Here is a 24650-nt window from a genome sequence, read left to right on the forward strand (position 1 = left end):
GGGCACGTCCCTTGAGCGCCATGAGCAGTGGAATTAGAAGCTGCAGCATTTTCTTTTCATTCCAGTCCAGAATTTCCCAACCTGGGCCTCTAGCCAAAGCTGACAAAATGCCAGCTGCAGCTGCTTCAGTGGGGGCCATCACAAATGCATGGCAGAGCTGGTCCTGGGTGACATCACAGTAAGCCCAGGGTTAGAGAGGAAGCAGGGGACACAGGGCAGCCTGGCTCAGTGGTGTCTGCACAGCCCAATCCTCCCCTGTCTGCATTCTCTCTGCAGTGGGGACTAAAGGGGCACCGTATCAGGCACTCGTGTCTGTACCCACCCCTCCCAGCATAACTCTGAGCCTCTTGAAGAGCCATGTGTTCTAGTGTCTGCTTGGGCGTTAAAGAGCTTTGGGTCTTTGGGTGAGTTGTCGTATTCTCTGGAACCAGATCTCAAAGCCTGCCATGACTTGTTAGGAGACTTGGACTTTATTATGAGGTTAATGGGGAGAGCAGTGGAATCAAAGCAGGTCATACAGACACATGTGCATTAAAAGATTACTCTGGGAGATTATTTTAGAGAGGATAAAACTAGAAAAGAGACTGTCATTTAGGAAGTGGCTCCAATAATACAGATGAAAGATGGTGATGGCCTCAAGTAGGAAAGAGGACAGGTAGTTTGCCAAGGCTGCCATAACAAAGTACCACAGTCTAGGCAGCTTAACAGAAATTTCCCAGTTCTGGAGGGTGAGAAGTCCCAGCTCAAGGTGCCAGCAGTGTTGGTTTCCTCTGAGGGCCACAGTGGAAGGCTCTGTTCCAGGCCTTTCCCCTTGGCTTCCAGACGGCCACCTCTTGCTGCCTCTTCACATGGTCATCTCTCTGTGCAGGGTACACTCGTGGTGTCTCTTCCTCTTTTTTTAAAGTTTTGTTTTGTTTTTTTGATGTGGACCATTTTAAAAGTTTTTATTGAATTTGTTACAATATTGCTTCTGTTTTATGTTTTGGTTTTTTTGGTTGCGAGGCATGTGGGATCTTAGTTTCCTGACCAGGGATCGAATCCGCACCCCCTGCATTGGAAGGCGAAGTCTTTACCACTGGACCTACAGGGAAGTCCCTCTTCCTCTTCTTATAATGATGCCAATCATATTGGATTAGGGCCCCACCCTGAGGACCTCATTTTAACTTAATCAACTCTTTAAAGATCCTATTTCCAAATATGGTTACATTCTGAGGTACTGAGCATTGGGACTTCAACATGAGAATTTTAAGGGAGACACAATTCAGCCTAAAACAGTGGAGTTACCAAGAAACAGATGTAATTGAGAGAGACAGAGAAGGCTGAATATAGAAGTACTGTGATTATTCAGCTACACAGGGTGAGTAGGCAGATACACATACAGTTCTGAAGGTTTGGGGGTAGAAGTAGACACCGGAAAGCCATCAGTCTGTTGAGATCACAGGAGTGGATGAGCTTGTCCACAGAGAATGTGTGGACAGAACAGCAAAAAGGGCCTCGGGCTGAGCCCGGAAGAACTGCTGTCATTTATGACCATGTCCAGGAAGCAGAGCTGGAAAAGGAGGCTGGAAATTGCCAGAAGTGCTGGAGGAAAATCAGGAGCTGGTGTTGGTGTGGAAAATGGTACTAGAATGTTCCAAAGAGGAGCAATGCCTCCTGATTAAGGGAAATCCCTCCCTGTGTCCTCTAAATCTCTCAATCCTGCTGAAACTGATAGGTGTTGTTTCTGGGGCTCTCTGAAGAGCCCGGTCCTTTATGTCTCAGTGCAGAAAGAATTCAGCGAGAGGCAAAGTGATAGATAAGAAGTGATTTATTAGAATAGGACGCTTGTGAGGCTTACAAGCGGGTGGGCAAGAAGGTGCCGTGCCCTGAGAACTTAGTGGGCTACAGTTTTGTAATCAAAGGAAAAGTGGGGAGGGTGAAAAGACCACCTTCTTCCTCATTCTTGAGTAGACATCACGCGTCCATCATCAGCTCCTCCTGCAGATTGGGCAGGGGAGTTTTCTTGTCCCTACATGGTCAAGCCAGGACTGTCAAAATTATTTCAGGTCTCTGTACAATGAGCACCTTTCCATAAAGTATTGGTTTTTATGTGTGCAGAGAGCATGTCCTAGGGATCATTGACTTACTGAGCTCACTGGGCAGGATGTGGGTCCCATGCCACCATTGTTTTATTGTTTTGGGGCTTCTCTCATGCTTCTGTCGCATGGTTTTGCTGCTAGGCAGGCCTGCTTAGTTTTGCGGTTAAGCAAACCTGCTTTCTTGAGTGATCATTAACTTACAGGAGTCTCCCATACTTCTTTCTTTACTTACAATCCCCTAGTGGGATTAACTATTTAATTGCCTAATTTGTCCCTTTACTCTGTCCCTATCACTCCCACAGGCGCGGGAATCTGATGCTATCAATTACATACTCTCCCCCGCCCCTCTTCACCCTCTTCCACATCTTCCTCACCTCTCTGATTTAGTCATCCCCATCTTAAAATCTTCTAAATAAACGAGAGCCCCCCAGAATGCCCTCCCTCTGCTCTGACCCCCCTTCCTCTCCACCCATACCCCGTCTCTTCTCGTTCACAACATCCCCTGTTGTCCAAAGAATGACTGTTTGGAGGATTGAGTGAAGGATGTACACACTGCCTGAAACAGCTGTTATCTACATGCAAAGGGAACACTCCTGCTTTCCTCTACTCCCACAAAACTTCTGACACCAGGCACTTCCCTGGGGGTCCAGTGGTTAAGACTCCACGCTTCCACTGCAGGCGGCACGGGTTCGATCCCTGTTCAGGGAACTAAGTGCAAGCCGTGCACTGATGGGCGGGGGAAGGAGTCAGGAAGCTCCTGACACCCGATGTGTGGGTTTTTCCACGCCGAGCTCTTCTCCAATTTCCGGTGGGCACTGACGGGGTGCCCTACAGTTTAACTCAATTCTGACGCTGCCCGCCTGAGGTCCGTGCAGACCCCATGGTCACCGGCTCAGCCCCACGAGACCACCCTCACTTCAGATGCCGACTGGAAGCCTAGGTTGCCACCTAGACTTCTAACCAACTGGCTATAGATCAGGGGTTCCCACGACCCCCTCCTCAGGTTTGCTAATTTGCTAGAATGGCTCACAGAATTCAGGAAAGTGCTTTATTTACTACTACAGTTTGTTAAAAGGAGCCAACTCAGGCACAGCCAGACGGAAGAGATGTACAGGGCAGGGTGTGGGGAAGGGGTGGAGGGCTGCCTTGCCCCCTCCAGGCGTGCCATCCCCCGTTCCACGTGCACACCAACCCGGAAGCGCTCAGAACCCTTTCAGTTGGGGTTTTATGGCGGCTTCATTACACAGGCATAATCGGTTAAATCACTTGTCATTGGTGATTAACTCAACCTCCAGCCCCTCTCGCCTCCCCCAGAGCTCAGGGGGTGGGGCTGAAAGTTCCAACCCTCTCATCAGGGGGTTGGTCGCCTGGGCAACTAGCCCCCATCCTTGGGGCTTTTCAAAAGTCACCTCGTTAACACAAACTCAGGTGGGGTCGAAAGGGGCTCGTTATGAACAACAGAAGACACTCCTTTCACCTTCATCACTTCCGTGGTGAGCGCCGGGCGGTGGGGATGCGTGGGCACGCCGTTGTACCAGGCGTCTGCCTCCCTGAGTGACTTGCCCTGGCTTGTAAGATAGAGTCAGACTTCCACGGTCGCTGTTCCGCAAACGGCTGTAAATGGAGAAACGATGACGTTCCGGGTGGGCCGTGAAGGCACCGAGGAACGTGATGGAAATGCAAGTGCGTCTTGCCTCCCTCTGGCTTTGCAACTCCACGGGGTGGTGATGATTTGTCCTGCCCAGATAGAAAAGCCCCAGGGACACCCTCGGCTTATCCTTAGATCGTAGACCTGCAGTCACTTGAGTCCCAAACCAGGTTTCAATTTAGGAATTAGAGCATCCAAGCCCTCATCACGCTCCGGGGGGTGCTGAGTCTGACTCTAAATCAAACCTCCCCCCGGGCCTGGGTCGGGTTAGGGCCTGGGCGGGGTTAGGGCCTGGGTCCGGTTAGGGCCTGGGTCGGGTTAGGGCCTGGGCGGGGTTAGGGCCTGGGTCGGGGTAGGGCCTGGATCTCCTCTCACCTCTGGCTCTGCTCACCCTCCCCCTGCTCAAGCTGCTCTTTTGCTCCTGCCAGGGATCAAAGTCAGGGGAAGGTGTGTAACAGGGAAGAGCCAAATCAGACTACATGTTGGATCTGTTTCTTTTCCTTTAACCTTTGCTTTCCACTGCTTTTGTTCACTAAAAGGATACTGTCTATACATAATGGCCAGCCTCAGGGAACCCTGCCCCTCCGCCTGAACGTTAAACCAAAGTGCCTTTGTTCAGGGAAACACCCGGACCCTGTCCACCTGTGGATGGCTGCAAGAAAGAAGAAATGAACACATCCCCTGGCTTCCCTGGTGGCTCAGTGGTTAAGAATCCGCCCGCCAGCAAGGGAAAACATAAACAAGATGAAAAGACAACCCTCAGAATGGGAGAAAATATTTGCAGATGAAGCAACTGACAAAGGATTAATTTCCAAAATATACAAGCAGCTCATGCAGCTCAATATCAAAAAAACAAACAACCCAATCCAAAAATGGGCAGAAGACCTAAATAGACATTTCTCCAAAGAAGATATATAGATTGCCAACAAACACATGAAAGGATGCTCAACATCACTAATCATTAGAGAAATGCAAATCAAAACTACAATGAGGTATCACCTCACACAGGTGAGAATGGCCATCATCAAAAAATCTACAAACAATAAATGCTGGAGAGGGTGTGGAGAAAAGGGAACCCTCTTGCACTGTTGATGGGAATGTAAACTGATACAGCCACTATGGAGAACAGTATGGAGGTTCCTTAAAAAACTAAAAATAGAACTACCATACGACCCAGCAATCCCACTACTGGGCATATACCCTGAGAAAACCATAATTCAAAAAGAGTCATGTACCACAATGTTCACTGCAGCTCTATTTACAATAGCCAGGACATGGAAGCAACCTAAGTGTCCATCGACAGATGAATGGATAAAGAAGATGTGGCACATATATACAATGGAATATTACTCAGCCATAAAAAGAAACGAAATTGAGTTATTTGTAGTGAGGTGGATGGACCTAGAGTCTGTCATACAGAGTGAAGTAAGTTAGAAAGAGAAAAACAAATACCGTATGCTAACACATATATATGGAACCTAAAAAAAAAAAAAAACGGTTATGAAGAACCTAGGGGCAGGTCAGGAATAAATACACAGATGTAGAGAATGGACTTGAGGACGCGGGGAGGGGGAAGGGTAAGCTGGGACGAAGTGAGAGAGTGGCATGGACATATATACACTACCAAATGTAAAATAGATAGCTAGTGGGAAGCAGCTGCATAGCACAGGGAGATCAGCTCGGTGCTTAGTGACCACCTAGAGGGGGTGGGATAGGGAGGGTGGGAAGGAGACTCAAGAAGGAAGAGATATGGGGATATATGTATATGAATAGCTGATTCACTTTGTTATAAAGCAGAAACTAACACACGATTGTAAAGCAAATATACTCCAATAAAGATGTTTAAAAAAAGAAAAAAAAAAGAATCCGCCTGCCAGTGCAGGGGACACGGGTTCGATCCCTGGTCCAGGAAGATCCCACATGCCGCGGAGCAACTAAGCCCGTGCGCCACAACTACTGAGCCTGCGCTCTAGAGCCCGTGAGCCACAGCTACTGATCCCGCGCGCCTAGAGCCCGTGCTCCGCAACAAGAGAAGCCACCACAATGAGAAGCCCACGGGGCCGGGCGCGACCCTGGCCCTGCTCTCTCCCTTCCATCCCGCCAGGGCTGAGCCTGAGGGGCCGAGGGACAGAGGCCTGGACGATCCCACGAATCAGCTAATGGGCCACTCCAGTCTAACTGGAGTCAGACTCCAGTCCCCAGCTTCCCGGGGATCCCAGGAAGCCCTCTACCTTTGGCCTAACTGACATTTCTCCAGGCGCTCCAGAAGGCTCTGTCCTGGAATAATCTGGAAGCAGCTGTTAAAGTGCTGAGACCTGGCTCCCTGCCCTCCCCAATCCACTGGATCAGAGTCTGAAGGGTGAAGCCTGGAAATCAACACTGGGCTCACCAGCTAAAATACAGGATGCCAGGTACACTTGAATTTCAGGTAAACAATGATTTTTTTTTTTAGTATAAGAATGTCTCAAACATTGCATGGGGTACATGTGTACTAAAAATATTTGTTCTTTATCTGAAATTCAAAATCAGTTGGGCAACCTGTATTTTTTTAACTCTTTTTTAAAAAATATTTATTTATTACTTATTTGGTTGCTCTGGGTCTTAATTGCGGCAGGCGGGCTCCTTATTTGTGGCACACGAGCTCTTTAGTTGCGGCATGCATGTGGGATCGATTTCCATGACCAGGGATCAAACCCGGGCTCCTGGCATTGGGAGCTCAGAATCTTAACCACTGCGCCACCAGGGAGGTCCCAGGCAACCTGTATTTTTATTTGCTAAATCTGGCAACCCGAATCTGTACCAAACAAGCTCCCCGGGCTGCACACCAAAGTTAGAGCTCTGCCGGCTAGAACTGTGGAAAATAAAGTCACCTCGATAAAGCCACCCTGGGGAATTCTGGAACGTCAGGCAGGCAGTGTCCCTGTGCAACCTATGTCACCATGTACCTGCTTTCCTCTTTGGATTTCTATAGATTCCTTACATTCCTAAAGTTTCTCTCCATACTCGGGCCATGTTTGCCCAGTTCCAGGGGGAGCCATTCCCATTGGAGTCTACAGGAATGGCGGCCTCTGGGGCTGTGCACGGTGGCTCTGGCCCCGCCGGTCAGTCCCTCCACCAGCTCAGACATGGTGTGATCCACTGTTATTGTGAAGAAGCTCAGCCAAAAAATGTGGGGCAGCGAATGAGTGCTTTGCAATAGACAGGGCTCACGTCATGTCAATAGGAAGGACACAGACCCAGAAGGAATGCATCTTCCTAGAGATGAGACAGAGATGATTCTGTCCAGATACTTTCATAGAAAATGGGCAGCAGTTTAGGGTGGATGTGCCCGTCAATCATCCTCTATTCTCCCGATCAGGCATGGGGCCCAGGCTCCTCCTCCCCTCCACACCCCACCCCCAGAACCTGAGCAAAGAAAGCCGCCAGCATTCAGGGTGTGGGTTACACGTCCAAGGGAGGGAGAGCGCTGAGTCCAAAGGAAGAGCGGAGGGAAAACTCAGAGCTTCCCGGGGCAAAACCGGGGCCAGGTGATGCAGTGTGCTTGGGGACATTTCCCTATGCCAGTAGAGAAAGGCTTAGCCCTTGATCAAGGCCAAGGCCCACGAGGTATTATTCAGAACAGGTGGGGAAAGCTGCACACCAGGCCTCGGCCCACCACTCAGGGCTGAACACCTGGACGCTGCTTTCTCCCGATCTTGGAGAAAGTGTAAGTCACACGTCCTGGAATTTCTCCTCCCAGAAGGTAGCTGGAGCCACAGCCTTGGTGTAGTAAAGAGGGCCCACCACCCAAATCATATGATCTTGTCTTGAGCTTCACAGCAACTTTACTGTGAGCATTATTTTTCCTTTTCTGCAGAGGAGAAAACCGAGGACGTGAGGCTGGGCGGAGTAGACAAAGCAAGTCTAGAAAATGACCAGCGGTCACTTTGGGAGCTGACTTAGCACATGATTCACTTCTAACCATTGGGCCTGGCCAGTGGCCGGGAAGGCGTTACTAAGGGTGCTTGGGGAGAGTCCACCCAAGTCCATGCACTGAAAGTGTCCAAAAAAACCCCCTAAATAGTAAGGTCCAGATCCCATGGCTAAGCCGCTGACATAAGGGGAAGACTTGGGCTGGGCACTTGCATCTCTGAGTCTGATCTTTCCATCTTTAGAAATGGACAGGGGCCTATCTGGAGATTTGGGGGCCACGTGGAATAAACCCAGACAGGGTGGGAGCAGGGATTGTTGCCTGCTGGGCTGAGTGTGCGGGGGAGGCCAGGGCCTCTGAACCCAGCCTTCGGGTCCGTGCCTGCGGCCCAGATCAGAGGCCTGAGCAGAGAACATGGCAGCTGGCTCGACGGCCGTTCAGGCTGCGCAGGCCTCCGGGCCTCCTGGCCCACCTCCCTGTTGCCAAGGCTCGCACCCGGCAGCCCCTCGCGCAGGCCTTCTGCGCACGTTCACAGGGGACCCTGACAGAACAGGCCCTGCGGAAGAGGCGGCATCTGAGCCTTAAGAAACACGGGGTGTGGGGGGCCACAGCGAGCTGCCCACTGAGGACTCGTGAAGCGCAGGCCGTGCCCAGGTCAGGAAGGGAAGCTCGGCCAAGGAGGCGTCAGGGGTGGGGCCCGCCTCGGAGCAGCACGGCCAGAAGAGAAGCCTGCATGGCTCAGTCTGCGTTCTCAGACCCCCAGCCCATTGTGACATCACCGGCAGGGCTGGCTGTAAGGGGGGGGCCCCGTCAGAGTCATTCCCCTCTGCCCCGGCTTCCGTCACCTCCCAGCCCAACAGTCATGCCCAGGGCCATGCTCCTGTGGTCCCTTTTGCTGCTCATGACCCAGGCCAGGGACGCACATCTGGGTAAGCGGACGCCTGCCCGGGCCCGAGCGGCTCTCCAGGCGGGGCTGGGCGCGACCCTGGCCCTGCTCTCTCCCTTCCATCCCGCCAGGGCTGAGCCAGAGGGGCCGAGGGACAGAGGCCTGGACGATCCCATGAATCAGCTAATGGGCCACTAAGAGGCCGGCTCACAGGAGCTGTGGCTTCCTGTTCCCCACACACCCCTCCTGGAAACCACTTCCCTTGCCCCTTCTCCTGCCCCAGCCCCAAGTTCAACCTGTCTGACCTTAAGTTTTGGTTTTGAAACCCGAGACTTTATCCTTGAATGAATAGTGGAGCGCAGCGAAGCGCCCAGAATGAGCTGAGCATCGGTCCGGAAACTCAGATGCTGAGCAGATGGCCAGGACATCCATGTGCATGAGAGGTGGGGTGGGGGTGGGCCGGGGGTACCTGTGCTCCACGGCAGCTCCTCGCAGCTCCTGATAGGTTGTTTCTCTCTCTTGGGGGGTGGCAGGTGGCTGAAGTGGAAAGGAAGCTGTTACGGGTCAGGTACTTTCCCCCATTAGATGCCCACACTACCCCAATGGGCTCTCCACTCTTGGCCCCACACGTGGGTAAGGAGCTCCGAGCCTCAGAGAGGTTGAGAATTGGTCCAGAGCCTCACAGCAGGGAAATGGGGGAGCGGGGACTGGCCCCAGTGTGACTCCAGGGCCCGCATTTTCCTCCCTGCCCTCGGCCTCACGGAGAGAACACAGCCCATGTCCCCGGCTTCCCTCATTCCGGCCCGGGCTTGGCCGCATGGAGTGAATGGGGGCTGGTGCATGGTGTGGGCAGAGAATCGGCAAAGCTGGCCTCTCTGCGAGCAGGTCCAAGTGCCCCCGATGGCTCGCATCTCTGCTTACCGTTTTGGCACTGCCTCCGTCACTGCTTAGGGCTTTGTGTTCCAGCGTTAGTCTATATGTCTGCATGGTTCCACGCTGGTGATGTGGGTTGTTCTCAAGACCAAGGAAAGGGGGCCCTTGGTGCAAGGTGACATGAGAAATTCTGACAGCTAACGTGGCTTGAGGGTTTACTCTGTGTTGGGCACTTCAACACCCGTTATCTGTTCTGTACATCTGTGCATCTGTTCTGTAGGGTAAGTATTATCTTCTGCCTATTTGGGGAATAAAGAAAGGGATGATAAACAAGAATAAGTCGTTTACCCTAAATCATTCAGCAGATAAGCAACAGAGCCAGGATTCAGACTCAGGCTTTGCGACTCCAGAGCATATAATGGTGCCCAGACACATGGTAAGACTATATGTGTTTGGTAAATAAAGGAGGAAGTGCAGACCCAAAAGTCCTGGAAAGAGCCTCTATATGTTACTGACAGGTGAAGGCTATGGACACGTATTGATACATTTTCACTCCATTTTTTTTTTTTAACTAAAAATAACCACCACTGGGTCCCTCCAACCCATACTACAAAGTCCTCAAAACCTCTGTTGAGTGGGTATTTGGAAAAGTAGCCTCTAGAAAGAGAGAGGAGGGGGTCTTGGTCTCGTTAGAATCAAGCTCATTCTTTGTTCCAGAACAAGACCACATTCAAGTCAGAAAATACTAAGAGCATCTCCTCCTCCTCGGGGTGAGGGGTTGGATCTGGACTCGGTCCAGAAGGCAGGTTTCTCTTCCAAACAGGCAGCTGCAGCCTTTATTCTCAGCCTTCCAGGAAACAGAGCTGCTCTGCCTGGAACAGAATGTTCTAACCTAGAATAGCTCAGGGCTTCCTGTAGGTTCAGGCCCTCTCTGGGCCACCCTTCTGGTTTCCTGTGTGTATTAGTTTCCTCTTGCTGCTGTAACAAACTACCACAAACTCAGTGGCTTAAACAACACAAACTTCTTATCTTACAGTTCTGTAGGACAGAACTCCCACGTGGGTCTCCCTGGGCTAAGATCAGGGTGTCAGCAGGACTGCGTTCCTATCGGAAGCTCTAGGGAAGAGCCTGTTAACTTGCCTTTTCCAGCTTCTAGAGATCATCCGTATACCTTGGCTTGTGGCCCCTTCCTCCATTGTCAAAGCCAGCAATATTGCATCTCTCAGTGCCTTTCTTCTGCAGTCACATCTCTCTTCTTCTGCTTCCCTCTACCACTTTTAAGGACCCATGTGATTACATTGGGTCCACTCAGATTATCCAGGACAATCTCCCCATTTTAAGGTCAGCTGATTAGCAACCTTAATTCCATCTGCAAAGTCCCCTTTGCCTTGTAAGGTAACATATTCACGAATTCCAGGGCATGGTCCATTAGGACGTGGACATTTTTTGGCAACAGAGGCATTATTCTGCCAGTCACTCCAGGTTGGCCCTGGCCAATTATTTTCCTCTGATTTCTCTCAGATGAGAGCAGAAACAAGCTGGGCAAAGTGACTTGCCTGTCTGAAAAGGAGACAGAGCCAACACTTCCAAACACGTTCCAACAGATGTGAAGCATCTGTTGGCTTACTCGTGTTTCTAAGGGTGCTTTACTGGGCCAGCCTCAGTTTCCCCATCTCTAGAATGGGTATAATGATAGCTACCTATGGGTCTTCTATGGATATTGACTAAGTGTTTCATCGTTTCCCTTCCTTTCTCTTCCATTCTACCAGAATGCGGTGAAAGACCCGTTTTTGAGAGAGGAGCTCAGTTTTCCAGAATCATAGGAGGGATGGAGGCTGAGGTGGGTGAGTTTCCATGGCAGGTGAGTATTCAAGCAAGAAATGAACATTTCTGCGGTGGCGCCATCATCAACGAGTGGTGGATTGTCTCGGCGGCTCACTGCTTTCACTCTGAGATCTCGTAAGTACCGAGTCCATCCCCTTGCTTCTGACAGTGTGCCCCCCTCCCTGGGGAAGCCCCACATGCCCTAGGGAGGAGGAGGCTGTGAATCCAAGGCCGGCTCCACTGTGCCCTCTTTGTTGTCACCCAGAACCAGTAACTGCGGCTTCCCTGAGGTCACAAACTGTCCTCTCCAGGGACATCTGTGGCTTGGTGGAGCCAAAGGGCTTGGTCTGTCTACCTCTCCTAGGACATTCAAGTCCTTTTAGGAGGAAATCCTCCTAATTCTGGAGGTCTGGGTTCCTGGGCCATCCGACAACCTACCTCCCTCCTCCTTATAGAGTTTTCTCTGCACTCCAGGAGACTGGTGAAAAATAGAGCATTTACTGATTCTTAATCGTGTGCCAGCGACCTGCTAAGAAACTACGTGCATTAACTTATTTAATCATACAAACAACCCTGAGGCAGGTAGAGTGAATAACCCCCTTTTAACTTATTCGATCTTACAGAAACCCTGAGGCAGGTAAAATGAGCATCCTTATTTTATGGAGAAGGAAACTGAGGTCCAATAAGGTTAGCTGACTCACCCAAGGTACACACCTAGTAGACAGAAACAGGATTTAAATCCGGTTCCAGCACTTGTGCTTTTCCACTCCACCACCTCGAGAAAGTTTGAAGATACACAGAAAGATGAACTTTAAAGGGTTAATCAAAAACCTGGGGAAAGTTTCACCCTGGGGTAACCAAGGAAACTTGTTGCATCTGCTCCCATGGGATACTTAAGGACTGGCTGTTGGAAAGTTCCTGGCCATTCTGCCTGGAGGGAAATTCCTGAATTATTACTGACGATTCTTTCTGCTTCATCAATGGCAGGTCTGGATTAAATTCTGTTCCTGATTCTTGCATAGGTCTTCAGGTGCATATGTGCAAGAGTTTATTCCTAGGAGAGAAGATATAGAATCATAGGACTTGTGCATCTTCAAGTTTATTAGAAAATCCAAATGATTTTCCAAAGTGGTTGCACCCATTTAAATTTCCGCCAGCGGTGTATAAGTGTTAAAATCATCGCCGATACTTGCTACTTTTTCAGAATTTTTAATTTTTGCTTTTCTGGTGAAAAGCATGAAATACTACTATAATTGTAGTCTTAATTTGCATTTTTCTTACTACTGCTAAGTTGATATTTGCAAGTTTATTGGTATATTTTCTCTTTTGTAAAGTCTGTTTGAGCTTTGACAATTTTTTTTTAATTTGTAGACTCTCTTTATACATTCTGAATGTTAAACTTTGGTCAGTTGTGTATGTTGCAAACAAAAAAATTCTGTTCCTGAGTCTCTAAATTGCTGGTAGACAAATTGATGTGATAATCCCTTCCTGTCTGAGGGCTAGTTTGATCTGTGCCAAGTGGTCTTTTATGGGCTCTTCGGGGGCCCAAAGCTATGTCCTGTCTTTGCCCCGTGAGGCAGGAGTATCTCATTCGCATCTCTGGGATGATTCTGGAGCAGCCACGGAGCTACGGTTGGCCACAGTGGCTGTTTCAACCTCCTTCTCTACCTTTTTCAAATGCTCACATCTTCTGAGCAACAGCCCCAGTAGGACAAATCCAAGAGGCCCCTAGAGCTGTGTGGGATTTAGGGTTTTCAGGCACCGCAGATTCCGTGCACCTTGTGACTTTCCTTCCCCTCCTATTTCTCCGTCTCTGGTTCCCCGCCACCAGGCCAACAGAACTGAGAGTCGTGCTGGGAACCAATAGTTTAAGCAGCCCATCCCTGGAAATAAAGGGGGTCACAAGCATAATTCTGCACAAGGACTTTCAGAAACTCAACATGGACAATGATATCTCCTTGCTGCTGTTGGACACGCCCATCACATTCAGCGAACTGAAAGAACCCATCTGCATGCCCACAGAGCCCGGCCTCGCCAGGTGGCACAAATGCTGGGTGGCAGGATGGGGGCAGACCCAAACTGGTAAGTAACGGCTCAGCATCTCTTGGGAACACCTGGGGGAAGACCACATCACGGGTGTCTGAGGATGGGCCAGTAAACCTAGAGGAGAGGGGAGAGAGGGTGAAAGGGGAGAGGGCTGAGGAAGGAGGGAGGAGAGAGGGGCTTGCGTCGGAGCAAATCCCTGCACACCAGGAACGCACAGAGGCCTGATCTCAGCCTCTTCCAAGTGCGAAGGAAACATCCCCCAAGGCCCCGAGCTGAGATGCCGGGTGTGGTCCTATCCCGCCATCACATGGCAGTCTTGTTTGTTTCATTGAATATAAACCCTCCAGTTGGCCAGGGGCTCTCTGCTTTGCTCTCTCACATCTCCCTGATTCACTCATTGATGTTTCCCACCTGGTTCCTACAGGCATTCAAGACGCCTGCCCTGGCCTAGACTTTAGATGGTCCTGGAGTGTTGCCCAGCCATTCTTAGAAATGAATCTGTTGTTGTTACTTGTTGTTACATTGTTACTTGGCCAAAATAGGAGGAACTGGACTGGGGTAGTAAAGGGATTATGAAAGCCCTGCTGGACTGTTCCCAAAGAAAACTCAACGAAATAGGTAGGGGAGGGACCGGAATAGCACAGCGCTAGCTCAGGCCTGAACAAGACTCCAGGTCCTCAGGGATGCTTTGCAACGACCTGGGGTCTAAGAGGTGGTAGGTATTTCAGGAGTTTGGTAACTAGAGGGCAACTGGTGTAACACTGATTCAGGGCTCTGGGCAAGACTCAAAATTTAGAAGTGAGGAGAGGCAGGTGTGTGCCTGCACGATTAAAAATATTCAGTGTGGAGAAGTGTTTTGAAATCTCCATGTGGTCAGAGTTAATGAGATGGAGAGAAGTCCAAACAAATTCCTGGAAGCTGGCAGTCCAGGAAGGGCCTTGGCAAACCCCCTGTAAAGACTCTCAACCAACCTAGCTTTGTCTGGGGGACCTGAAAGCTTCTTTCACTGGGAGTGCAAACCCAGTTTCAGCGGCCCGGTGTTAGACGTGTCACACTCACATAACAGAAAGTTGCGAGAGGCGAATATGCTGAAGAGGCAGGATTATGCTGAGAATCGATCGAAAGCCAGTTCTAAGAAGTCAAGTCTGTAGCGCTGTTGGAGCCAAGATGGAAGTCTTCTTGGAGGCAGGAATATGATTTTGAATGGGAGGGATAATTCAAGTAGGCGGGGACTTGTTTGGAAGAGCCTGGGGTGGTGGAATGAGTAAATTGCAGGGTATTACTGGAAGGACATGGAGAGTGAGGGTCTGTGAAAATGTGAAAAAAAGGTGGATGTGTGGCTGGCGGGACACTGGGCAGGTTGGTCTAGGGCACGTCAGCTGCATTATCGGCACTGGGGCTCCTGTCCAGTGACTTTCCTAAAGGGCCTTCTCTATGGGTCAGGTCTCAAACAGCCTATGGAAACAGAGCTGCTGAAAGTGCCCATGACCATCATGGATTGGGAGAAGTGTTTAAAGGAATTTCCAAGACTTACCAAAAATATGCTGTGTGCCGGATACGAGAATGAGACCTACGATGCTTGCCAGGTAACTTGGACGTATCCCCTCTGTCCCCTCGGGCTGCCAAGGTAAAGGCATCCTCTCTCCATGGGGAATAGACAATAGAGTTTGGAAAATGTGTGGGAATCAGGCTTAGATATGGGAATGGGGACATGGATTCAGGAATACTTACTGTCAGGTCCTTGGAATATCAGTGCTTCCCTGGAAGTCAGTATGCAGCAACCCTGCATAGATATTTCTGGTCTTCTCCAGGTAGGGCCCCAAGACTTTTTCCATTTCTGAGACTGCTTTAAAAAACAAAAAGCCAAGGACGATTTGAGATCCATACAAGGAATTATTTTACTTCATTAATTTTAGCTACCTTTGTTGAGTGCACTAAGCCCTGGGATTCAACCATTGATGAGACATGGTTTCTTGCCTAAAGGAGCCCACAGTCTCCTGGGCAGGCAGTTGGGTAAACAATCATAGTGTATTGGATAATGCATGTGAGTTTCACTGAAGAAAAGTCTGGTAGCTTAGCTTCTCTTTAATAAAATTAACACAAAAATTTAAAAAGAAAAACATGTTTTGATTGATAGTAGAAGAAACAGGGGGAAAACCCCTCATAAATTAGCTTCCTCTGGCTCTAAGGATGGGAAGGATACATCTTGGGAAGGATCATTCTGCGGAGCCCACTTAGGCCTACTCATTGGCTGGGCAGTGGATCTGGTCACTGGTGTAAAACTGTAAGTGCAGATGTTAAAGGAGTCCCCCACGAGGTGGTGAATATCATGAGGACCACAGAGAGAGACAGAATCAATGTCACACGAGCCCTGTGTTTTCCCCACATTCTGGATAATTTAAAACATTACAAAACAAAACAGAGGATTGGGACTTCTGGTTCTGGGCAAGATGGAGTAGACACATTTCTCTTGATCCCTTCCACTAAATACAGCTAAAAGCACTGGACATTATATTGTGAAACAAAAATAAAGGCTCCGAAATGTGAAGAGAAGATGAAATTGGAAACAAATATCCTAACACTTAAGGAATGACACAGCAGTGAATTCCTTGGGTTTTCTTTCTGCCTCTTATATCCCAGCCTGGATGGTAGTACATTACAGCTCAGCATCTCCTGGGAGCAGCTGGGGGAAAAAACACCATGGGCACAGACAAACTAACAAAACAAAACAAAACAAGATAGCCTTCCTCTCTTTGGACCAGGAAAAGGGCAACCTAGCAAGGTGGAAACTTTTAAACAATAATCATTCTATTCCAGCAAAACACCAGGAAAAGCCCCACAGCGCTCCTACCCCAGCAACCCAGCAACGAGTGGACAATCTCACCTTCCCCCCCTCCCCCTGTCCACTATGGTGGTGTCAGAGGAGGCTGAGTGGAAAGCCAGGACTTTAAGTACAATCTAGTCATAATGAGCCATCCCCTGTCCCCCTCAATGTCAGTGGAGGCCACCTGAGGAGCTTGGGCTCCCACCCAGTGGTAGCCGCACTCCTGCTCCTCCCCTTGGTGTCATCGCTGGCCTGAGTGGCGGGTCAAGACTTCCACCCCAATTCAATGGAAAGGAGTTGGCATCCCCCTTCCCTGACTCCAGTTTCATAAGAGGCCTGTTAAAACAGAAGATTCATATGAGAACCCGAGTCTCATAACCTGTTACTCAAGACAGGATCTCTAGTAGAATAGAGGGTTTCACTAATATACATGGATTCCATTTATTAATACACAGAGGATAAGGAAAAATAAAGCTAAAAATCTGAGTAAAGAACTTTTTTTAAAAATTGAGAACCATTAATTCCTAGAATAAATTTCAATTAAAACAAAATGGATCATGCACTTAAATGGAAAACTATAAAATTTTTTAGAAAAAAAAAATAGAAAGTCTTTGGGACATAGAGTAACACCAAAAACACAACTCATAAAAGGAAAAATTGATCAAATGGACCTCATCAAAATTAAAAACTTTTCCTTTATGAAAGACCATATTAAGAGGATGAAAAGACAAGCTACTGATTGGGAGATAATATCCAACAAAGAAACTATACCTAGACTATATAAAGAACTCTTGCAGTCAACTGTAGAAAAACGTACTATCCAATTCAAAAATGGGCTAAATGACAGGAACAGACATTTCGCTGAAGAGGATACACAGATGGCAAATAAGAAAATGAAACGATGTTCAACATCATTAGCCATCAAGCAAATGCAAATTAAAACCACAATCAGGTATCACTACACATCTCAGAATGGCTAAAATTAAAAAATAAAAAATAGTAACAACACCAAATGCTGATAAGAATGCAGAGAAACTGGATCACTCATACATTGCTTGGGGGAGTTTAAAATAGTCTAATCACTCTGGAAAACAATTTTGTAGTTGCTTTAAAAACTGAACGTGCTCTTGCCATATAACCCAGCAAATGCCATTCTTGGGCGTTTATTCCAGAGAAATGAAGGCTTGTGTTCACACAAAAACCTGTACAGGAGTGTTTATAACAGATTTACTCGTAATAGACCAAAATTGGAAACAAATGTCCTGTAAGACATGGATAATTAAATACACTGATAATTAAATACACTACATCTATTCCATGCAATACCACTCAGCTGTTACAAGAAGCAAACTATTGGTACATGCAACCACGTGAATGTGTCCAGAGACTCATGCTATGTGCAACAAGCTGACCCCCAAAGGTCCCACACTGTGTGATTCCATTTACATAACATTCTTTATTAAAAAATTTTTATTGGTGTATAGTTGATTTATAATGTTAGTTTCTGCTGTACAGCAAAGTGAATCAGTTATATATATATATCGCCACTCTTTTTTAGATTCTTTTCCCATATGGGTCATTACAGAGTATTGAGTAGAGTTCCCTGTGCTATACAGTAGGTCCTTATTAGTTATCTATTTTATATGCAGCAATGTGTATGTGTCAATCCCAATCTCCCAATGTATCCCTCCCCACCACCCCGCTTCCCCCCCAGGTGACCATAAGTTTGTTTTCTACATCTGTGACTCTATTTCTGTTTTGTGCCATTTGTACCATTTTTTTAGATTCCACATATAATCAATATATGATATTTGTGTTTCTCTGTCTGACTTACTTCACTCAGTATGACAATTTCTGGGTCCATCCATGTTGCTGCAAATGGCATTATTTTGTTATTTTTTATGGCTGAGTAATATTCCATTGTATATATGTACCACATCTTTATCCACTCCTCTGTCAATGGACATTTACATAACATCCTTGAAATGACAAAATTATAGAAAGGGAGAACAGCTTAGTGGTTGCCAGGGCTTAAGGAGGGTTTAGCAGTAGAAGGAAGTGGATATAGCATTAAAAGGGCAACATGAGGGATCCTCGTGATGATGGACATGTTCTGTGTATTGACTGCATCAATATTAATACCCCAATTGTACTATTGTACTATATGTAGTTCTGCAAGATGGTATCATTGGGGGAAACATGTAAAGGGTACATGGGATCTCTCTGTATTATTTCTTTCAACTGCACATGAATCTACAGTTATATCAAACTCAAAAAACAAAGAGAAGACAAAGCTTCCCAATAGCAATGGTTAAATGAAGATCTCAGATCCTAGCCATGCCACAGACTTAGGGAGTAGCCAGTTCATACTGAAGCAGGAGACAAAGGGCTCCAATATCAATTGAAAAGGGGAAAACGACATTTAATAGTATGATTGGAAAGAGAGAGCATTCCAGGGAGAACTGGGGGGAAATCACAGAGGCTTGAAAAAGTATCTTGTGTTCAGGGAACTTTCAATATTTCAGAAGCCAGTGATAACCAGGGTTGACTGTGGAGAGGTGAGCAGAGCAGGTCACTAGGGCAGGGTTGCCATGCGTGGGAGACCAGATGTTGTCCCAGGCTGTCGCCCCCGCTGCTCACCTTCATCAGTATTCACACCTATCCTTTCAATCTTTTTGATTCATCACCATCCCATATTCAAATGGCCAAAACCAACTGCAGCAACACTTGAAACAAGTGTCATCTTTGATGACATTTTCTGTCCCCTTTGCTTCAATGGCTGGATCTACCATCTGGAGTCTAGGATTTTTGCTCCAATCCCTCCCCTATCAAAATGTACTTTAATGAAAGCTTCTAAAATTAATCATCTATTACTTGAGTGCTATAAATAAATGTGCTGTTATCGTTTTAAGCCTTTTTTAAGAAAAAAAATTGTGAAGTGAAAAGCTTTGCTCTCTGTTTAGAAAGCTTTCTGTTGCTGAGAATAAGCTGACAGTGATCCAGGCAAGGAAAATTTTCTGAAATTATATAATATTATCATCACTTAAACCCAGGTAAGCCAGGCAGAAAGCCCCTTAGGGTTTAAAAATAATTGCCCTTAAAAATAAAATCACACTTTTAAACTTAGCAAACTTGAATAAAACACATAATCACATAATGAAGGGAAATTATAATTTTATGATGGAAACATTTAAATATGTTCAAAGTAATGGCAATAAGATTATGCTGTCCTTAAAATACAAATTAAAATCAAATCAATTGAATTTTGTGGTTTACTTTTTCCAGCGCTTTTCCTCTTCGTAATCCCCTAAGGTTACACTATGAAAAAACAAAGTTCAACTTAAAAAAAATAAGTGACACCGTGCAGCAAACTATAAAATCAAATATGTCCCAAGCTAGCAATGCAATACTTCTTGTGAAGGACCAGCAAGCATCTGAGAAACAGGCATTGCAATGCTGCACAGTTTTCTTATCTTTCTTCTCAACTCCAGCAGAAATTTTGTCTTATTCATGGCTGGATTCCCAGTGCCTAGCACAGTGCTTGGCATGAAGAATACTCAACAAATGTTTGCCAAAGAGATGAACCTTCCAAGGAAGCTGGAAACTGCCTGTCAGTTACAGTAGCCCTAGCGGAGGGGACATCCGAGAGAGACCTTGACGGAGGCTGCCTTGGAGGGGGGTTAAGAGCTGGCAGCCAGGGACTTCCCTGGTGGTCCAGTGGTTAGGACTTCGCCTTCCAGCACAGGGGGTGTGGGTTCAATCCCCGGTAGGGGAGCTAGGACCCACATGCTTCGCGACCAAAGGACCAAGACATAAAGCAGAAGCAATATTGTAACAAATTCAATAAAGACTTTAAAAATGGTCCACATCAAAAAAAAAAAGAGAGAGAGAGAGAGAGAGCTGGCAGCCAACTGGGCTGTTGGGCAATTTGGTTATGGGGATGCCAAGCTGACTTGGATATCAACCTGAGCAACTTTCTTTAAAGATCTTATTTTATGGGGGTGGGGAGGGAGCAGTCTTAGGTTCATAGCAAAATTGAGAGGAAGATACAGAGATTTTCCATATACCCCCGTCCTCACACGTGCGTAATCTCCCATACCATCAACGTCCCCATCAGAGCGGTACATGTGTTACAACTGATGAACCTACATTGACACATCACAGTGACCCAAAGTCCATAGTTTATGTTAGCGTTCATTCTTGGTGTTGTCCATTCTATGGTCAAGTGTATAATGACATGCGCCATCACGAATACTATCACACAGAGTGTCTTCACAGTCCTGGGCTACTTTCCAGGGTGTTATCTTGAACCCGTCCTCACCCGTGACACTTGCCTGAAAATCTTATTTCACTCCATAGCATGTTAGACCTCTAGAGCCAGAAGGAAATGTATAAAAGTATTTAATTGCAACTGTTTCACAGATGAGAAAACATCGTTATTTTAATCATCGATCATTCTCTTCACTATCTGAATGGATCCGAAGCCGTGTAATAACTTCATAGCTCTTTCACACATATTCAATAATTTCACTCTCTCCACTATCCTGTAAGATGGGTTGGGCAGGTCTCACTCTCCCTGTTTAACAGATGAGAAAACAGGGATTTAGAATTTTAAGTGGTTTGCCTGAGGTCCAGGAGGTAGTGGGGCCAGGCTGGAAGCCAGGTCATCTGCTTCTCACCCAAAATGGACAGAAGTGATCACGCCGTGTAAATAACACAGCAGTGAACTTAGGAGGCTCTGTGGTCAGTATGTTTCTAACCAGACAAGTCTCTGGCTACCAGCCTTAGTCTTTGGAAGAAAGTTCCCCTTAGGTGGGCTGTCATCAGTCCCAAGTCCTTGCTAGCTGAGACCAGACCCTCCTTTGAGACATCCTTTCTTTCTTTCCAATTGGAAGAGAAAAAAAATTAAGACTCTATGTGTGAAAGGACATGAATTTACAGCTGTCCCTCTGGTGTCCCAGCAGTCCGAGAAGGGGATCTCTGTTTCCTAAGTATACAAATAATGTTTGTAATACATAAGGCTAAAATAATAATACTAATACATTTCTGGAGCATTTACTACATGGCATTTACCCTATGCCAAGTGATTTATAGATTTTAAAAATGTCATTGCCAGTAATCTTGGGAAGTAGCTGGTATTATCTCCATTTTAATGACGCAGAAACTGAGGCTTAGAAGTTACTTGTCCAAGCAGAGTTCTCTCCCTGTTATGTAAGGAAATAACAATCAACATATTAATAGGCTTTTTATAACATTCATGCCATCGTAACATGAAGAAAATGATAAACACAGCACTATGGAAGGAGCTCTTTGAGTGGCAATCCTATTGATTTGGTTCTTGCCCCATGACCTTGAACTAGAACGCGCACAAAGAAAAGCACACACCCACAAAAACCAGACAAGCGTTAAGGGCAATGTTTTGTACTGGAAAGGGTGGTTTTGGTTTTGGCATCATGCTTGCTGGGTGTCCTTGAGCTCCAACCTCTCTGTTCATTCCGCTCCGTGTATCCCTCTGTTTGGCGATGTGTCCCACAGTCAATATAAACTCCCCTTAAACACGCTTTAATCGTTATCTTCCCCTGCACTTTACTCATGTTAACCATACCCCGTGACCTTGGAACTAGGCCTCACCACCCGTGTGCAATGGCACCAGTCACCGGATCATGTCAGTGTCAACGCATCCCTCTGCCTCCTGACCGTCTTGAGCCCTGGTTCAGGTCCTCAGCATTCCCATCTCCTCAACTGGTCCCTCCACCTCCTGCCTAATTCCTTTCCAATCAGTTCCCCCCACTCACTCTCCCTGTCAAATTCTTATTCATCCTTCAAACAAAATGCTTTGAAGGCTATCCTGGCAGACCTTTCCCTCAACAGAGTCAATTCCTCCCCGCCCTGCACTGCTTCCATATCTTCTTCCCACTTCTCCTGTTTCATCAAATGCAGTTGATCCTGTTTGTTTGCATTGCTATCTCCCTCCCTAGACCATCAGGTCTTGTATCCCAAGTGCCTAACAGTTAGTTTTTCCTCCTTGAGGATGTGTTCAGTGGAAGTGAGCAGATCTCTTCTGACTTTCCATTTTCTAATTATAAAATGAGAATCAAAATACCTACCTCACAGAGATGTGAGATGAAGTGGTGGATGAGAAAGAAAAGTCAGAGGACCAACGCTGGGCCTCGTACATCATGTCCAGGAGGTGTTGACCCTCCTCCTTCCCGTTAGATCCCATTCCCGGTCCTGTTGATGACCGTGGAAAAGGAGGCCATCTCTCCGCTGAGAAAGAAAGATCGCTTGAACAATTATAGCTCCCCAGAGGGAAAGAACATGTGCTTTGGCATCAGGAAGACCTGGTTCCAACTTTGGCCCCAACACCATGTAACCCTGAGCAAGCCCTTCATCCTCCTTAAGCTTCATTTTCCCTGTATTAAAATGGACAAAAGGAAGCCATGTACGTGTGTGGAACACGGTGGGGACTTGGTACATACTTTCTATATAAATAGATAATCATCTGAGTCATAGACCCATGTGATTCGACCCTGGAGGGGTCACACAGTCAGAAAAGCTTAGCTCACTTGCCCCCTGCAAACACCCACAGCAAGGAATTAAAAAGAGACATCCTTCTCCCTCACGCCTCCGGAAGAACATCAAAGGAGACCCAGGTCACATCCACAGCCCTAACAGCACTCCTTGCGTCCTTTTTTCCTTCCTTCCCTTTACAGCTCTGTCCAGAGCTTCTGATGTAAGACCTGCAAAACTGGTCCCCACTCTTCCTCAGCCTGGGCGACAGGTCCTCCATGTTCCGGCTCCCTCTCTCCGTGCTGTGCATGGAGTTATTTTCTCGCCAGCCCTCCCCCTCCTCCTCTTCCCTCTCTAGTCCTGTCCCAGCCACTGCCCACGCTCCACATACCACGATTCCTGGAGCCAGGCTGAGTGCTGCGCGTGCCCTGCGTGCGGCCGGGATAGGGTGGGTGTTGATCTGCAATGATGTGATTCCCCTTGGCGGCCTGGAGTCGGGAGGTCCATGAACCCCCTTCCATGAGTGAGCTGAGCTCTGCCTCAGATGGATAGCTTCAAATGGGACTCGCTGCTGATCTGTGTTCTCTGTCCACAGGGTGACAGCGGGGGGCCTCTCGTCTGCACCACAGAATCTGGCAAGAAGTGGTTCCAGGTGGGCATCATCAGCTGGGGAAAGAGTTGTGGACAGAAGAACATTCCAGGAATATACACCTTGTTAGAAAACTACCACTCCTGGATCAAGAAGGTGACTGAGTTAGAGGGACGGCCCTTTAGTGCTGAGAAAATGATAGCCTCTCCCGAACAAAAATCAAAGAGCTCTCAGGCTTCAGAATTCCCAGAGCCAGGCAGCCCCAGATTCTGGCTCCTGCCCTGCCTTCTGCCCTACATGGTGTTTTAAGCTATTTTTCTACAAATAATAAAATAGATGCTATTCGCTAACCAAGGAGAGTGTGTGAGAATGAGCCACCAGCACAGGCACTGACTACAGATTAGAGGTAAGGGCGAGGAACTGAGGCTGCTAGCAGAGAGTAGAATCAGAAACCAGGCAGGCTGGAGCCACGGCTCAGGGGCTGGGCTTTGGGTCCCTGCAATAGTCAGGACTCTTTCCATTGCAGGTGAGTTACCAAGCTCAAACCATCTAAAGCCAAAAAGGGTTGTTTACAGAGGTACATAACAGAAAAACAAAACAAAACAAGAAACAGGAGTGGTATGTTGATGGCCTTCAGGCATGGCTGAATCCAGGAGCTCAGTAGATGTTAACAGGGATCATTTCTCAAAACGAGCTTCCAAGCAGTGGCTATAATGACCACTAGTACCTTTAGTTTGTATCCTACCAGCCTAGCAGCTCGAATAGAGAGAGCCCTGTTCTTGGTAATTCCAGCAAAAGCCTGTGGTCTTGCTCTCTTGACACACAGGCCCACAGCCCATTGCTGCTCCAATCGCTGTGGCCACCAGTGGCACATTTCTAGGCTAGGCCCGAGTCACACGCCCACGCCAGGAACCAGCAAAGGGCCAGCCGTCCAGAACCACGTGCCCGGATTGTGGGTGCAGGTGATGCACCCACACAAAAATCAGAATGCTGGGAGCAGATAAAAGGGTCTGGCTACTGGAGATGCCACTTGATGGTGGACCTTCTGATTGACTGACCTCCTGGACAGCCGAATCCCAGGCTCTCAGGAGCTCCCGAAGAAACGAAGAAATGACGTCCAGAGACTGTTGCTTTAAGACCATTGGAAGAGCAGGGTTAGAGTGGGAAAAGGGAGAACTAGGAAGTGTTTTCTCTCTCACAGTCTCTTTCTGAAGAAGGATCACCACTGCTGTAGGTCATGGACGAGCCCAAGCTTTGCGTTTCCCCAGTTGCCATTGCATCTCGAGTGGGAGCCCAGGGAATCCAATAAGGGCCAAAACCAGAGGGATGAGGCACATGGCAGCCCCAAGTCGTTCAGTGCTTGAGTCGTCTTGAGAGCTCACAGTGTTGCCTGCCATGGGGGATGCAGCTCCCCTCCTCAAGGAGCTTCCTGGCAAATGGTGATACAGCTACGCCCAACCCT

The 24650-nt window shown here is 47.6% G+C and overlaps 1 protein-coding gene across 4 annotated transcripts in view; it reads left to right on the forward strand.

Moving 5' to 3' along the window:
• Positions 1 to 23538, forward strand: part of LOC309664046 (serine protease 55-like) — a 47318-nt gene extending 23780 nt beyond the window's left edge. For 2 of the 4 annotated variants that reach the window (XM_082469005.1, XM_082469004.1), the window contains exons 3-6: positions 11165 to 11354; positions 13051 to 13301; positions 14709 to 14851; positions 23195 to 23538. In XM_082469005.1, coding sequence (XP_082325131.1) covers positions 11165 to 11354; positions 13051 to 13301; positions 14709 to 14851; positions 23195 to 23497 — 887 coding nt within the window. In that variant the 3' untranslated portion in view covers positions 23498 to 23538. Of the gene's footprint in view, positions 1 to 5998; positions 6155 to 11164; positions 11355 to 13050; positions 13302 to 14708; positions 14852 to 23194 lie in introns of those variants that run through there. The other 2 variants (XM_082469006.1, XM_082469007.1) reach the window with 2 other exon arrangements.
• Positions 23539 to 24650: the final 1112 nt, after the last annotated feature.

Source organism: Balaenoptera physalus (genome assembly GCF_965194825.1).
Source record: "Balaenoptera physalus genome assembly, chromosome: 7".
NCBI lineage: Eukaryota > Metazoa > Chordata > Mammalia > Artiodactyla > Balaenopteridae > Balaenoptera > Balaenoptera physalus.